This window comes from Oncorhynchus mykiss, chromosome 19 (genome assembly GCF_013265735.2).
Source record: "Oncorhynchus mykiss isolate Arlee chromosome 19, USDA_OmykA_1.1, whole genome shotgun sequence".
Classification (NCBI taxonomy): domain Eukaryota; kingdom Metazoa; phylum Chordata; class Actinopteri; order Salmoniformes; family Salmonidae; genus Oncorhynchus; species Oncorhynchus mykiss.
In genome coordinates, this window is record NC_048583.1 from 50,941,254 (window position 1) to 50,957,531 (window position 16,278).

The window sequence follows — 16,278 nt, forward strand, 5'->3', positions numbered from 1 at the left end:
CCGCTGACAATACACACCACGCAAATTACAAACAGGCCAAATAGCCCATTCTGTCTTAATTTCATTGTCGTTATTAAGTCGCTTTTTGAGAGGCAATCTTTATTGCTGTCATGCTTAGTAGGCTGTTGTTGAGTGGGCATTATATCTTTATACCAATTCATTATAGAAATCACTTTAAAGCAAATATTTACCAAGTGTGCAAACTGTCTGTGTTACCTAGTTTTGTGTAGAGTACTGTGTGTGAGTAACCTCTATCTGTGTGTGTGTGTGTGTGTGTGTGTGTGTGTGTGTGTGTGTGTGTGTGTTACCTGTGTGTGTGTACAGTAGTGTATAGGTGATGTTCCCACTAGGTGTGGCTGGCTGGCTCCACTTGGCCCTGAGAGAGGTAGGTCCTTCACTATCAACCTCCAGCACCACAGGACCTACTGGGGCCATCTCCAACGTACGCCTCTCCACCTGGACACACACACACACACACACACGCACACACACACACGCACACAAACACACACACAAACACACACGCAAACACACACGCAAGGAAAGACACATTATTATTATCATCATCATCATCAGTGCTTTTACAGACAGTTCAAAAATCGCAGACATCTCCCCTCCCCCTCTCCTGCACCTCTACCTCCCCGTCCCCTCTACCTCTCCTGCCCCTCTACCTCCCCGTCCCCCCCTTTACCTCCCCTGCCCCTCAACCTCCCTTACCCCTCTACCTCCCCTGCCCCTCCCTCTCCACTGCCCCTCTACCTTCTCTGCGCCTCTACCACCCCCTCTACCTCCCATGCCCCTCTACCTTCCCTGCCCCTCTACCTCCCCTGCCCCTCTACCTCTCCTGCCCCTCTACCTTCCCTGCCCCTCTACCTCCCCTGCCCCTCTACCTCCCTGGCCCCTCTACCTCCCCACCCTCTACCTCCCTTCCCCCTATACCTCCCCTGCCCCTCTACCTCCCCTGCCCCTCTACCTCTCCTACCCCTCTACCTCCCCTGCCCCTCTACCTCCCCTGCCCCTCTACATCCCCCTTCTACCTCCCTTCCCCCTATACCTCCCCTGCCCCTCTACCTCCCCTGCCCCTCCCTCTCCACTTCCCCTCTACCTCCACTGCCCCTCTACCTCCACTGCCCCTGCTATCTTCCTTTATCCTCTAGCCCCCTCCCCTCTGTGCCTCATCCTGCCCTCCCCTCTTCAGCATGTGCAGTGCCCTGTTGGCAGTGCTGCGTTTAGCCATATTGGCCCAACCCATCCCAGGCCCAGACTCCCTGAGTGGCATTTCTCCCAAATGTCATCGTCACCAGACGGCCATTTATTGAACCCTAGAATCAATCACCTTTATAATGCCTGCCAGCTGCCGTACACAACTAAAGGCTTAGCGCACAGACACTACGTGCAAGTGTGTGTGCGTGACAGTGAATGTGTTCGATTATATCCATGTGTATGTGTGTGTGTGTGTGTGTGTGTGTGTGTGTGTGTGTGTGAGAGAGTGTGTGTGTGTGTGTGTATGAGAGTGTGTGTGTGTGTGTGTGTGTGTGTGTGTGTGTGTGTGTGTGACTCACCAGTGGTCCCAGAGCACAGCCCTGTGCGGTGCAGGCCTGTACTCTAAAGCTGTGTAGACTCCAGGGAGACAGGTGGTCAACAGAGAACCATAGGGAGGTAGAGTTCTGGACCAGCACACCGTTCATCCACACTCCATAGCTGCTGATCACTCCTAGAGGAGAGGAAAGCACACACACACGCAGACACGCAGACACACGCACGCAGACACGCAGACACATGCACGCACACGCACACACACACACTGTCAGTAAACCAATCACAAGGAATTATCCTAAGGTTATTACAGCCTCATAAGGAAACAGCATGTCTCTTTTTCCTCCATACAGGGCTCAACAGATCATGTTTGTGGTAAGAACCTATTCTGTTTTAATTATGCGTCTGCCCAGAGAAAACCATTTCACATCTGTGTAAAGAAATTGACAGTAATACATCTCCACACGTAAAATGTCCCATATTCAGCTGGAGTGCATCCAAAATGCCATCCCATTCCCGAATAAGTGCACTACTTTTGACCAGAGCCCTATAGGATCCGTAGTGCACTAAATAGGGAATAGGGTGCCATTTGGGCTGCAGCATTGTGAGAGTGTTGTAATAAGCCCAGGTTGATGTGAAGCCTAATACATAACAGGCTTATTCTCCTGCTTGTCTCCATGTTTCCCACACTTTAATCCCCAGTGGGATTAGCCAACAAATCTCCAGGAAAATTGGGAAAAACTCCTCCAGACTTCTAGTGGTGTGGAACCAAGCAAATCATATGGACTCCATATTGACTCCACATTATGAGCAGCCAGACGAATAGTACAACGCATTCTTTGAGAAGAATTAAAGCCTTTTGAAGGGGTTTTAAGTGCGAGATAATCGGGTAATTGTGTTGAAAGTTTTTTTTCATATTAAATGGCTGTCAGATTAGCAAGGCTGTCATTTATCACGTCTAATAGGCGTGGAGGGTTTACGGAGCCAAATGCTCACACACTTTATTATACACACTATAATATACACACTATATAATACACACTATATAATACACACTATATAATACACACTATATTATACACACTATATTATACACACTATATAATACACACTATATAATACACACTATAATATACACACTATATTATACACACTATAATATACACACTATATAATACACACTATATAATACACACTATAATATACACACTATAATATACACACTATATTATACACACTATATAATACACACTATAATATACACACTATATAATACACACTATATAATACACACTATAATATACACACTATATTATACACACTATAATATACACACTATATAATACACACTATATAATACACACTATATAATACACACTATAATATACACACTATATAATACACACTATATAATACACACTATATAATACACACTATAATATACAAACTATTATATACACACTATAATATACACACTATATAATACACATTATATTATACACACTATATAATACGCACTATATAATACACACTATATAATACACACTATAATATACAAACTATTATATACACACTATAATATACACACTATATAATACACATTATATTAAACACACTATATTATACACACTATATAATACACACTATATAATACACACTATAATATACAAACTATTATATACACACTATAATATACACACTATATAATACACACTATAATATACACACTATATAATACACACTATATTATACACACTATATAATACACACTATAATATACACACTATATAATACACACTATAATATACACACTATAATATACACACTATATAATACACACTATATTATACACACTATATTATACACACTATAATATACACACTATATTATACACACTATAATATACAAACTATAATATACACACTATATAATACACACTATATAATACACACTATATTATACACACTGTTATACACACTATATTATACACACTATAATATACACACTATGTATTACACACACATCTTACACATCACACACACTATAATATACACACTATGCATTATACACACTATATTATACACTATGCATTATACACACATTTTACACATCGTTTACACTATAAACACACTGAACATGTGAAACTGTGTATTCTAAAGGCTCTTATTGAGATGCCAAAACTGCGAGGTTTTACTGAGAATTAAAGACATGCTCTGGAACTTTGGCTACTACTAAGCATTAAAGATATGCTCTGTAACTTTGGCTACTACTAACCTCCCACTTTGGACTGAATGTGTCAATGTGCAGTTCCTACATGCATAATCTATGAGCAGAATTACTGTTTTAATTTAATTACCCACAAAATCCCTAGTTTGAAAGTGACTGTTCACTGGAAGCTGTGCAGCCACATTGCCCCTACATCCCCCCCCCCCCCTCACGTGGGCCAGCCCCCTAGCAAAATTGAGTTCCAGCCCCTTGCCATTTCAGTGACAGAGCGAGACCAATGATGTGTTGCACATACAGTATCTGCACATATGTGACGTAGCAAGTGAGCACTACTTTCATAAACGCTAGCTGAAAGGTATACAAAACACCCAGAGAATCTGTTAAAGGGAAATTAAAACTGAATTTGGCTTTTTATGAATGGGAAGCAGGGTTGGAATCAAATCAGAATTGAATAGAGAATGCCTCGTAAATTCCAATTCAATTATTGAATTTTAATTAAAGTACTTAACCCTTAACCTGTATAGGGGTTGATTTGGGCACTGACAAATGCCTAAATTGGAACGTAGTGGCTGTACAGTAACATGCTATACACGACATCAGGGCTCTGGCTCTGCTCTTCACAGCGCTGTATGAGTTTTGACTGACAAGACGTCCTGAACTTCAGCACCGCCCACGGCAAGAGGTTGCCCCAATCCCTCCCGCTAATTGGGCAACTTTTGCAAATGTTTTGTTGTCTGAGTGAGGGAAATGCTGTAAATGAAGAGGACTGGATGTATTTAGAAAGATGAGATAATTACAAATAAATGTGCACTTCACATTTCATGTCATATTACAGTGTCAACGTTGATGGTCGCTCTGTTTGATGTACAGTTACCAGATGACATGGCGTCATACCCTGGGTTGTCCTGAACACAATGAGTCTGTGTTTGATGTACAGTTACCAGATGACATGGCGTCATACCCTGGGTTGTCCTGAACACAATGAGTCTGTTTGTCTATTGGAAAGAAAATGTGCCTGAATTGCATTGTGAAAGCCTAACACTGTAATATCATATTTTATAACGCAGCTAATGACCCAGATTGCGATATATAATGGCCTGTTTTTGGACTGCGTAAACAACAACAGTAACTGTGTGATGGTGGGGATGCAGGGTTGTGTTCCAAACAAAATAACTACAGCGTGTTTTCTCTAATTCATAAAAGGCATAGCTTGGAGAGCTCAAAACAGCACCTTATAGTTGAAGACTCTTCTTTGAGTCATAAAAGTGTATTAAAAGTATTATGAACTTTGCACACGTTGGAGAGGAGTGTGGATACTTGGAGACACCAGTTAGACTACTCACTCAAACCCTTGTAATATTTTGGTTTTATGTTGCGCCCTGAATAGTCTTATCACGCTACTGAAGGTATTCAGAGAATTTTCACATTTCCTTATCAACAAATGCGGCAAAAAGCACAGTAAATGTCAAATGTGTCAGATGAACTGTTGTGTCCTCAACTTTGGTCTAATAATGGTCCCATACTCTCCAAACTGTTCCCTTTCAATTACTACTATGGTTGTGCATATGCTTTTCATATTTCTTCTGTAGGAAACATTTACATTTAGCCCTATACATATAGGACCATTCCCACGAGTGTAAAGGGTTAAACAGGATACAGAAATGCAATTTGAATTTGAATGAAAGAAAATATAATTGAATTCAGTGAAATTCAGTTAAATTCAAATGCCTTTTCTGTTCTATATTAGGTGTGGTCTATACAAATATACATCTACATAAAACACCATGTCGTTATATACAGAAGTAGAAAAGATCGTTGAAACAATATCTTTTCATGACAAACTCTTAAACTGAATGATCAAGGAAAACAAAATCTGTATTCAAATATTATAAGTTACATTTCATTAATCACTTACATTTAGTTCAATTAAGTTACATTTCATTAATCACTTACATTTAGTTCAATTAAGTTACATTTCATTAATCACTTACATTTAGTTCAATTAAGTTACATTTCATTAATCACTTACATTTAGTTCAATTAAGTTACATTTCATTAATCACTTACATTTAGTTCAATTAAGTTACATTTCATTAATCACTTACATTTAGTTCAATTAAGTTACATTTCATTAATCACTTACATTTAGTTCAATTAAGTTACATTTCATTAATCACTTACATTTAGTTCAATTAAGTTACATTTCATTAATCACTTACATTTAGTTCAATTAAGTTACATTTCATTAATCACTTCCATTTAGTTCAATTAAGTTACATTTCATTAATCACTTACATTTAGTTCAATTAAGTTACATTTCATTAATCACTTACATTTAGTTCAATTAAGTTACATTTCATTAATCACTTACATTTAGTTCAATTAAGTTACATTTCATTAATCACTTACATTTAGTTCAATTAAGTTACATTTCATTAATCACTTACATTTAGTTCAATTAAGTTACATTTCATTAATCACTTACATTTAGTTCAATTAAGTTACATTTCATTAATCACTTACATTTAGTTCAATTAAGTTACATTTCATTAATCACTTACATTTAGTTCAATTTGTGGAAAATACTCCATCTCCTGGAATGCATCAGAACCATCATTTGAAAATCAACACCCAATGGCTACTCCGTCACAAGAAGCTTAGAGCTGTGATCTGAATAATGATACGTACCACCCGTCTAATTCACTAAGGGGGCTTTGGATGCAAGGACTGTTGGGCAAAATAGCTCTGTCATTAGCTTAGCTGCGTCTTCAGCATCAAGTTGAGTTTCAGCTAACGTTTCAGTAAACAAGTCTAAGGCTAGGCTAGGCTAGGCTAATGCTAAGTGACAGAGCAATTGTCCAATAAGTTTTAAATGGATTGTTGACATTTGTATTGTTTGGAAACATTGAAATAAAACAAAAACATTTTTGGGGGGTTATAATGGGATGATCAGTAGTTTGACGGTCAAGAGGCATATACAGTATAAGTGATATCATAGGGTTTACATTGTATCCAGAAAGTACAAGTCTGCAAAATCTTTGTACCAATCACGGATTGTCGCATTAGAATACAAAACACAACATATAAGGTAGGGTCTAATATAACTGCATTTTTTGTCGAGAAAATATAATGATCTATTCTAAGCACTAAGGTTAAATGAGTATATGAACATTGTTTCCAGAGAAAAGTAATATATTCTTGGTATCTGGAAGTATACCTGTCAGATTCAATGAAACACTCAAGTTCTATTTTCAACTCATGAGTTGAATGGGAGTCAATTCAAACATTCTGAATTGAGCTCAACTCTGATGGGAAGGTTACAAAAAGTAGTGTGATCTTTGAACCAAATGTATTTATTTGGCAGACAAATACAATTAAAGTGTTTGAATAAAACAATGTATACATTTGTTAGACATCAACATTTTCAGCACGAAAGCGAACATATTTATTTTGGAAATATATATTTTTGCTGTTAAAGTAAGAGTATTGATTACCATACAATTTTGTCAAGAACAAATTTAGAGCGAGTTTCATTTTGAGCTGTGTATTTTCTCCTAAGAGCATGTACCAAGCCATACCGTGACTGCACATACTTTATGGTCTTTCTATTGTTGTCAAGAAATACAGACATCGTTGTGGACATCGTGGTGCTGTCTTTGAGCATCCCCTGACAACACGTGTTGCTACAGATGGCATTCCTCCTACCAACAACTAGATTTCCTATCTAACTGTGTACGTGTGATGTTTTGTTTTTTAAGACATCCTGCCCTCTTTGTTGAATACACTTACCATACATTGTTGTTGTATACACTTACCATACATTGTTCTGATAAGAGAGTCTACTAAATAACTGATCGTCAGCGTTTGTACCTGAGCTATGTTACACCAAATAAAAAAAAGGTGAACTTTTAGAAACAAATCATGTCTAGGCAGCTCTCTCCTATGCGTTCCCAGCCTGCAGTTCACAGCTTCAGTCAAAAGAGAGCACTTGCCATCCACTTAAAGAAGCAGCAAGCTCTTACCAACTCTCTCTCTCTATCGCTCTCTCTCCCCCCTCTCTCTTGCTCTCTATCGCTCTCTATCACTCTTCCCCATCTCTCTCTTTCTCCCTCTCTCTCTCTCCCCCCTCTCTCTCTTTCTCTTTGTCCCTCACTCTGTCTCTCTCCCTTTCACTCTCTCTCTCCCTCCATATTCACAATACTTTGACAATCACGTATCTAAAAGTGTCTGTGACGTGTGCAGCATTCCAGAACAGATGTTGAGTGCTGTGACTAGCCTCCCTCAATTTTGGTAAACATCTCCCATTTTTGCACTGTCAAAACGTCCCTGTCAGTGTGTCGAGCTGGAGGAGTACGTACAAATACAAAGTGTGTGTACCTCAGTATGTCATCCCTGTCCAACTTCCCCTCCACCTATGATCCTTTAATTGACCAACTAGTTTGGGTACAAGATTCTCTGGTCTGGTGAAAGCAAGATTGAACTCTTTGGCCTGAATGCCAAGCGTCACGTCTGGAGGAAACCTGGCACCATCCCTATGGTGAAGCATGGTGGTGGCGGCATCATGCTGTGGGGATGTTTTTCAGTGGCAGGGACTGGGAGACTAGTCAGGATCAAGGGACGGATGAACGGAGCAAAGTACAGAGAGACCCTTGATGAAAACCTGCTAGGAAGCGCGACTTCAGACTGGGGCGAAGGTTCACCTTCCAACAGGACAACAACCCTAAGCACACAGCCAACACAACACAGGAGTGGCTTTGGGACAAGTCTCTGAATGTCCTTGAGTTGCCCAGCCAGAGCCCGGACTTGAACCCGATCAAACATCTCTGGAGAGACCTGAAAATAGCTGTGCAGCAACGCTCCCTGTCCAACCTGACAGAGCTTGAGAGGATTTGCATAGAGGAATGGGAGAATAGGAGAACCTCCCATTGTGTTCCAAGCTTGTAGCGTCATACCCAAGAAGACTCGAGGCTGTACTCACCGTCAAAAGGTACTTCAACAAAGTACTGAGTAAAGGGTCTGAATACTTATGTAAATGTGATATTTCATTATTATTATTTTTTTATAAATTAGCAAACATTCATAAAAACCTGTTTTTATGTTTTTACTTGTCATTATTATTGTGTTTTTTTTTTAATTTTAAGTCAGTTAAGAACAAATTCTTATTTTCAATGACGGCCTAGGAACAGTGGGTTAACTGCCTGTTCAGGGGCAGAATGAGAGATTTGTACCTTGTCAGCTCGGGGGTTTGAACTCGCAACCTTCCGGTTGCTAGTCCAACGCTCTAACCACTAGGCTACCCTGCTGCCCCCCTACCCTGCCGTGTAGATTGATGAGTAATTATTTATTTTTTTAATCAAATTTAGAATAAGGTTGTAACCTAACAAAATGTGGAAAACGTCAAGGGGTCTGAAAACTTTCCGAAGGCACTATATATCTAGTACATATGATATGAATTTATACAGCCAATGGTAAACAATGAAGAATTGTTTCTCTGTCACGCTAACCAATTATCAATTGTTCCTCACCCCCCTCTCACCCCCATCATAACCCTTCACCTCTTTACCGTTGGGTGTGTCTGGGGGTGTCCAGGTAATGTTGAGGGCATGGGGGGAGAGAGGAGTGACGTAGGGGGCAGGGATGTTTTCAGGGGTGCTCTCCTCTGTGTGAGCCTCGCTAGGGGGGCTGAAGGAACAGCCTCCCCCTGTACACGCCTAAACACATGGGAAACACACACACACATGTATAAACATGCATACACACAGGAAACAAGGTTTACAAGATAAAGGGGAGTGTTTCGTTTGGACACAAAAAGTTATGTAATAACATTAATGCATTTAATAATGAGATACTAAATGTAACACATGATACAGTATAATGGAATCCTCATATATAACTGAGAGTGTACTCACAGTGACAGTGAAGCTGTAGGTGGTGCCTGGTGTCAGGTTACGGAGGGTGTGGTCTTCAAACAGTTCCGAGCTGTTATACACACACACTGGCTCCTCCCCTTCTACTGACAGGTACACACTGTAGAACTCTAACACACCATTCACCTGCTCAGGACGAGACCACCTGGAGGGAGGGAGGGAGGGAGGGAGGGAGGGAGGGAGGGAGGGAGGGAGGGAGAATGGAAATTCGGGGAATGGAAATTATAGGTTATTTGGAGGTTGTTGAATGACTTCCTTAAAACTTTCACTGAATGTTTCAATAAGACGTTAAATAACACTACTAGATTATTTTGGATCAACTTTTTACTCCACAAATAGGACACGTGGAAATTAGTTTCCTTAGGCATTAATCATGAAAACACATTTATTTTTTTGTGACACAGCATCAGTGAGATTCAAACCTATAACTTTCTGTTTTCTATCCATGGAATGCCATGTTTTTTATGCATACACAGCTGTTCCTTTTAGTCTATTCAAACAGAGCCCATTTAAATTAAACAGGCACTCATTAAGATCAGGTGTGGCCGATTAGTGGGTGCGGCCAACACACCTGAACAAACTTAACAAGATAGAGGGTTTTGTTGATGCTGAGAACATAACGTATATATGTGTTTTTAAATAACATTCTTAGAATGTTCTCTAGACGTTACTAAAGTTTCATTGTGGTTTTTATGGAAAGTTTCCTAACATTCTCAGAACAATTTGAGAACATGACTTAAATAGAATAAAACCATGAAGAAACCTGCAGGAAACGTTATACTGAAGTACTGAAATTCCCACAGAAGAAAGTTATTACTATAAATTTGCTGAGAATGTTCCAAAGAACCATTCCCGGAAAGTTGTATGCAAAATAACCATAGGACAACCACACTCTCACCAACATATACCGTAGTTCTCAGAACGTTATGTACTAGCTGGGTAAATATAGAACAGAGGACACCCCTATCTGAGGAGGGATCAAGGAGAAAGAGAAACAGAGAGACTTGACTTGTGATGCTCTTTATTGAGACATCTTATTTTTTAAATGTAACTAGGCAAGTCAGGTAAGAACAAACTCTCGGTGACTGGCCCAACACTCTAACCACTACGCTATCTGCTTAAAACCACAACAAAACCCCAGTGAAACCTCACCCCATAAAAAACTGCACCAACTCAACACCAAAGCACCACAATACACAAACCAAACCGGACACATATATTTTTCTATGTTATTAACAATAATTCATTTCCCAAACATTACTGGCATTTATATGTTCTTGTTCTAATAGGCCCACACCCCCATTGAAGGCCACTCCGTTCGGAGCACTTACAATTCTAATTGGCCTAAGACCCAATAGGCACCACTCCTTAGGACCACACATTTTTCTAATTGGCCCAGGGCTCAGGAGAGACCCCGCCCCCCTAGGACCACCTTCAATGTGAGCCATTTTGAGAAGTGATGAATGTATCCAGTGGTTGGTATGACTGATGAGTGTGTTACTGTACAATGAGCCTGACTAACCAATCTATCACATTACTCAGCTCATGTATACTGTCGATAGTGGCAGTAATTCATTCTATCATTGTAGGTAGTGAAACCAGAGAGGAGTTTTTAAACAATGATTTTATAATTTATTTAAAAACTAGGGCTAGAAACAACTCAGGAGAAAATCCAGAGCAAACAGATAATACAGGCTAATATAAATGTGAAATTGACACCTATTAAAAGCTCCAGTATATTCAATTCAAAGGGTAACAAAGTGAGATTTTGCCATAGGAAAAACTATATCTGATGTGTGTAGTGTAAGCGTGCATTGGACAGAAAAGTGTGCGTGCTCGCCTGTGTAGGTATGCGTGTGCTGGCCAAGCGAGGGCAGGGGGGAGAGGAGAATGTGTTTCTGCTGATATTGTTTTGTGCATATCCAGCAGGCAGGCCTCTCAACCTTTCTCACAGGCAGATTGCAACACAACAAAAGAATATTGAACACGTATGATCCCTCTACCTTGCCTATTAGGATTCTGCTAACAAGGCAGTACCTCTCAGCTCACAGGCCACAGCTACAGCATCAAAGGAGAGAAACAGAGCGAGAGAGATATAGAATCTTTAATGTCAAATTACAGCAAAACTACTATTTTTTCTCTCTCTAATATCTAATCCCTCTCAACTTCTTTCTCTCACCACTTCTTCCTCTCACCAGTCTCCCTTGAAAAAAAAAATTCTCTCTCGCTTTGTGTGTGTATGCATGGGTGTGTACTCCTATGTCCTCTATGTATTCTCCTTGTCCTTTTACTAGGGATGTGACAAATACAAAAATGTCTTAAAGTTAAAACAGCAATTTTTTGTTATTGGTTTTCCATTAAAACAAGAATAGGAATGAACAAAATAGCACGTTAATTCACAATGCAGCTCTGCTGCTACTGCTACTGCTACTGCTACTGCTACTGCTGCTGCTACTGCTACTGCTACTGCTACTGCTAGCAACGGCGTGGGTCTCTCGGTATGTCTCTTTCAGATGTACTACCATTACTGTACAACTTCAGTAAAGCACTGCCTATCATCAATGAGTAGGTTAGGGTATTCTACACTCAATAGACTGAAGACTGAACACACACTCACATCATTAGCGAAGAGAAAGAGCAGGTGAGCTAGCACGAGGCTGTATCGCATTAGTGGAAACCAAGACTATTCTCAGGGTAGGTCTGCCGGTTTTGACAAGCAGAAGTGACTTTTCGTAGCAGGTAGGAGAAATTACGCAGCAGGTTAGGAGAATTAACGAGGCAGGTTTAAGAGAATTCGGTTAAAGTTAGGAAAGGGTTGTGGTTAGCTAAAATTGTCCCAGACGACGCGACAACCAGGCCTGCCCTGAGAACTGTCTTGGTTTCCACTAAAGCGATGCTGCCAGTGCCAGGGAGAGAGATGAAGGGGCAGGCAGAAAGAATCGTGGTGCACATACAGGGCCTTCAGAAAGTAGTCACACCCCTTGACCTATTCCACATTTTGTTGTGTTACAGCCTGAACTCAAAATTGTTTAAATATGTTTTTTTTTCTATTTACATGCAATAACTGAAAATTACAAAGTGAAAACATGTATTTAGACATTTCTGCAAATTAATTGAAAATAAAACACAGAAATATCTATTTTACGTAGGTATTCACAACCATGAGTCAACACATGTTAGAATCACCTTCAGCAGCAATTACAGTTGTGAGTCTTTATTTCACCTTTGTTTAACTAGGCAAGTCAGTTAAGAACACATCTTATTTACAATGACAGCCTAGGAACAGTGGGTTAACTGCCTTGTTCAGGAGCAGTACAACAGATTTTTACCTTGTCAGCTCAGGGATTCGATCGAGTGACCTTTCAGTTACTGGCCCAACGCTCTAACCACTAGGCTACCTGCCGCCTCTAAGACCTTTGTCCATTATTCTTTTGAAAATACTTCAAGCTCTGTCAAATTGGCTGTTGATCATTGCTAGACAAGCATTTTCAAGTCTTGCCATAGAGATTTAAGTCAAAACTGTAACACGGCCACTCGGAAACTTCTTGGTGTTTTAGGTTATTGTCCTGCTGAAAGGTGAATTCATCTTCCAGTGTCTGGTGGAAAGCAGACTGAACCAGGTTTTCCTCTAGGATGTTGCCTGTGCTTGGCTCCATTCTGTTTATTTTTTTCCTGAAAACACCCCAGTCCTTAACAATTACAAGCATACCCATAACATGATGCAGCCACCACTATGCTTAAAAATATGGAGAGTGGTACTCCGTAATGTGTTGTATTGGATTTGCCACAAACATAACACTTTGTATTCAGGACAAAAAAGTTAATTGCTTTGCCCCATGTTTTGCAATATTACTTTAGTGCCTTGTTGCAAACAAGATGCATGTTTTGGAATATTTATATTTTGTACAGGCTTCCATCTTTTCACTCTGTCAATACGGTTAGTATTGTGGAGTAACTACAATGTTGTTGATCCATTCTTAGTTCTCTGTTATCACAGCCATTAAACTCGGTAATAGTTTTACAGTCACCATCGGTTTCCTTCCTCTCCAGGCGAGTGAGTTAGGAAGGACACCTGTATCTTTGTAGTGACTGAGTGTATTGATAGACCATCCAAAGTGTAATTAATAACTTCACCATGCTCAAAGGGATATTAAATGTCTGCTTTTTTTTTTACCCATCTACCAATAGGTTCCATTATTTGCGAGGCACTGGAAAACCCGTGGTTGTAATTCACTGCTCGACTGAGGGACCTTACAGATACTTGTATGTGCGGGGTACAGAGATGAGGTAGTCATTCAAAAATCATGTTAAATACTGTTATTGCACAAAGAGTCCATGCAACTTATTATGTGACTTGTTAAGCAACTTTTTACTCCTAAACTTATTGAATCTTCCCATAACAAAGGGGTTGAATACTGATTGACTCAAGACATTTCAGCTTTTCATTTTTGATTAATTTGTACAACTTTTGAAAAACATTATTCCACTTTGACATTATGGGGTATTGTGTGTAGGTGTGTAGGTCAGTGACACAAAATCCAAATTGTATCCATTTTAAATTCAGGCTGTAACAACAGAAGTCAAGAGGTGTGAATACTTTTTGAAGGCAATGTATATCTTGGTAAACTGTGTATCTTGTCTTCCATGCCTCGCAAATTCACCACAGTAGCTTAAAGTTTGCCTCTTCCTCTCAGAAAATACTGTTTCGTGATAACTGCACTTTGATAGTAATGTTGTTTTTTGGTTATTCATTTTTCTTAATGTTGAGGATCCCAATTTCGTGTAACGGTTCACACCCCAACCTTTTACCTTGTGTGGTCATCAGTAAAGTGCTGACATTTCCCTGAGAGAGAGATCAGTGTTTCTCACCCTAACCTGCCGGCCTCACTCTCCCTCTGACACACTGTCTGCATACACTTTTCTGTACTCTGATTTATTCATTCACCCTCTGCTGTTCTCTTCTCCACCCTCTCTCCGGTGTGTGGCGCGCTGCCCTCCTGCTGTGGGTCTTAAGTGATGGTGGTCAGGGGCTCTAATGGCACACACACTCTATAATACAGAGACTCATACGGTCTCTCTCTCTCTCTCTCTCTCTCTCTCTCTCTCGTTGGAGGACAGTCAATGCCATGTAGTGTGAAGCCATCTATCTACATATAAGCCCACAGTCTTTCTAAAGGTGTCATATTCAATGACTTGGAGAGTTGTTTATGGCTATAATACCCTGCTCAGAGACACACATCCCTATGAAGTACCTCAGTGGTGTGTATGGAGCAGTGACACACAGCATCCTATACAGAATCTATAAACAACATCTCCACTTTGAGGATCATAGACAATCAAGATACTTCCTGAATGTATCCAAGTTGTATTTTATTATTATGTAGTAAGATAGGTGGTGCAGTTATATTTATATGTGTGTGTATGTGTGTAATATATACTGTAACTACTATTAATATACTTTGCCGTTCGGAAAGGATTCAGACCTTTGACTTTTTCCACACTTTGTTAGGTTACAGCCTTATTCTAAAATGGATTAAATCTACATCAATCTACACACAATATCTGATAATGACAAAGCAAAAACAGGTTTTTAGAAATGTTTGCTAATTTATATAAATTAAATGGAGATATCATATTTACATAAGTATTCAGACCCTTTACTCAGTACTTTGCAGCAATTACAGCCTTAAGTCTTGTTGGGTATGACGCTACAAGCTTGGCACACCTGTATTTGGGGAGTTTCTCCCATTCTTCTCTGCAGATCTTCTCAAGCTCTGTCAGGTTGGGTGGGGAGCGTTGCTGCACATCTTTCCAGAGATGTTCAATCGGGTTCAAGTCCAGGCTCTGGCTGGGCCACTCAAGGACATTCAGAGACTTGTCCCGAAGCCACTCCGACGTGGTCTTGGCTGTGTGCTTAGGGTTGTTGTCCTGTTGGAAGGTGAACCTCCACCCCAGTCTGAGGTCCTGAGCAGTCTAGAGCAGGTTTTCATCAAGGATCTCTCTGTACTTTGCTCCATTCACCTTTGCCTCGATCCTGACTAGTCTCCCAGTCTCTGCCACTGAAAAACATCCCAACAGCATTATGCTGCCACCACCATGCTTCACCGTAGGGATGGTGTCAGGTTTCCTCCAGACGTGACGCTTGGCATTCAGGCCAAAGAGTTCAATCTTGCTTTCATCAGACAAGAGAATCTTGTTTCTCATGGTCTGAGAGTCTTTAGGTGCCTTTGGCAATCTCCAAGCCGGCTGTCATGTTCCTTTTACTGAAGAGTGGCTTTTGTCTGGCCACTCTAAAATACATGCCTGATTGATGGAGTGTTGATGGTTATCCTTATGGAAGGTTCTTTAGAGCTCTGTCAGAGTGACCATCGGGTTCTTGGTCACCTCCATGACTAAGGCCCTTATCCCCCGATTGCTCAGTTTGGTCAGCTCTAGGAAGAGTCTTCGTGGTTCCAAACGTCTTCCATTTAAGAATGATGGAGGCCACTGTGTTCTTGGGGACCTTCAATCATGCATAATACTCTCGAAGCTCTACGGACAATTCCTTCAATCTCATGGCTTGGTTTTTGCTCTGACATGCACGATCAAC

General features: G+C 40.2%; 1 protein-coding gene across 1 annotated transcript in view; it reads right to left on the reverse strand.

Annotated features, from left to right (window-relative positions):
* Positions 1–16,278, reverse strand: part of ush2a (Usher syndrome 2A (autosomal recessive, mild)) — a 486,438-nt gene that overhangs the window by 255,910 nt on the left and 214,250 nt on the right. Inside the window, exons 38-41 of the mRNA XM_036955034.1 lie at positions 9,672–9,834; positions 9,326–9,473; positions 1,563–1,714; positions 309–456 (exon numbers count right to left, since the gene is read on the reverse strand). Coding sequence (XP_036810929.1) covers positions 309–456; positions 1,563–1,714; positions 9,326–9,473; positions 9,672–9,834 — 611 coding nt within the window. The remainder of the gene's footprint in view (positions 1–308; positions 457–1,562; positions 1,715–9,325; positions 9,474–9,671; positions 9,835–16,278) is intronic.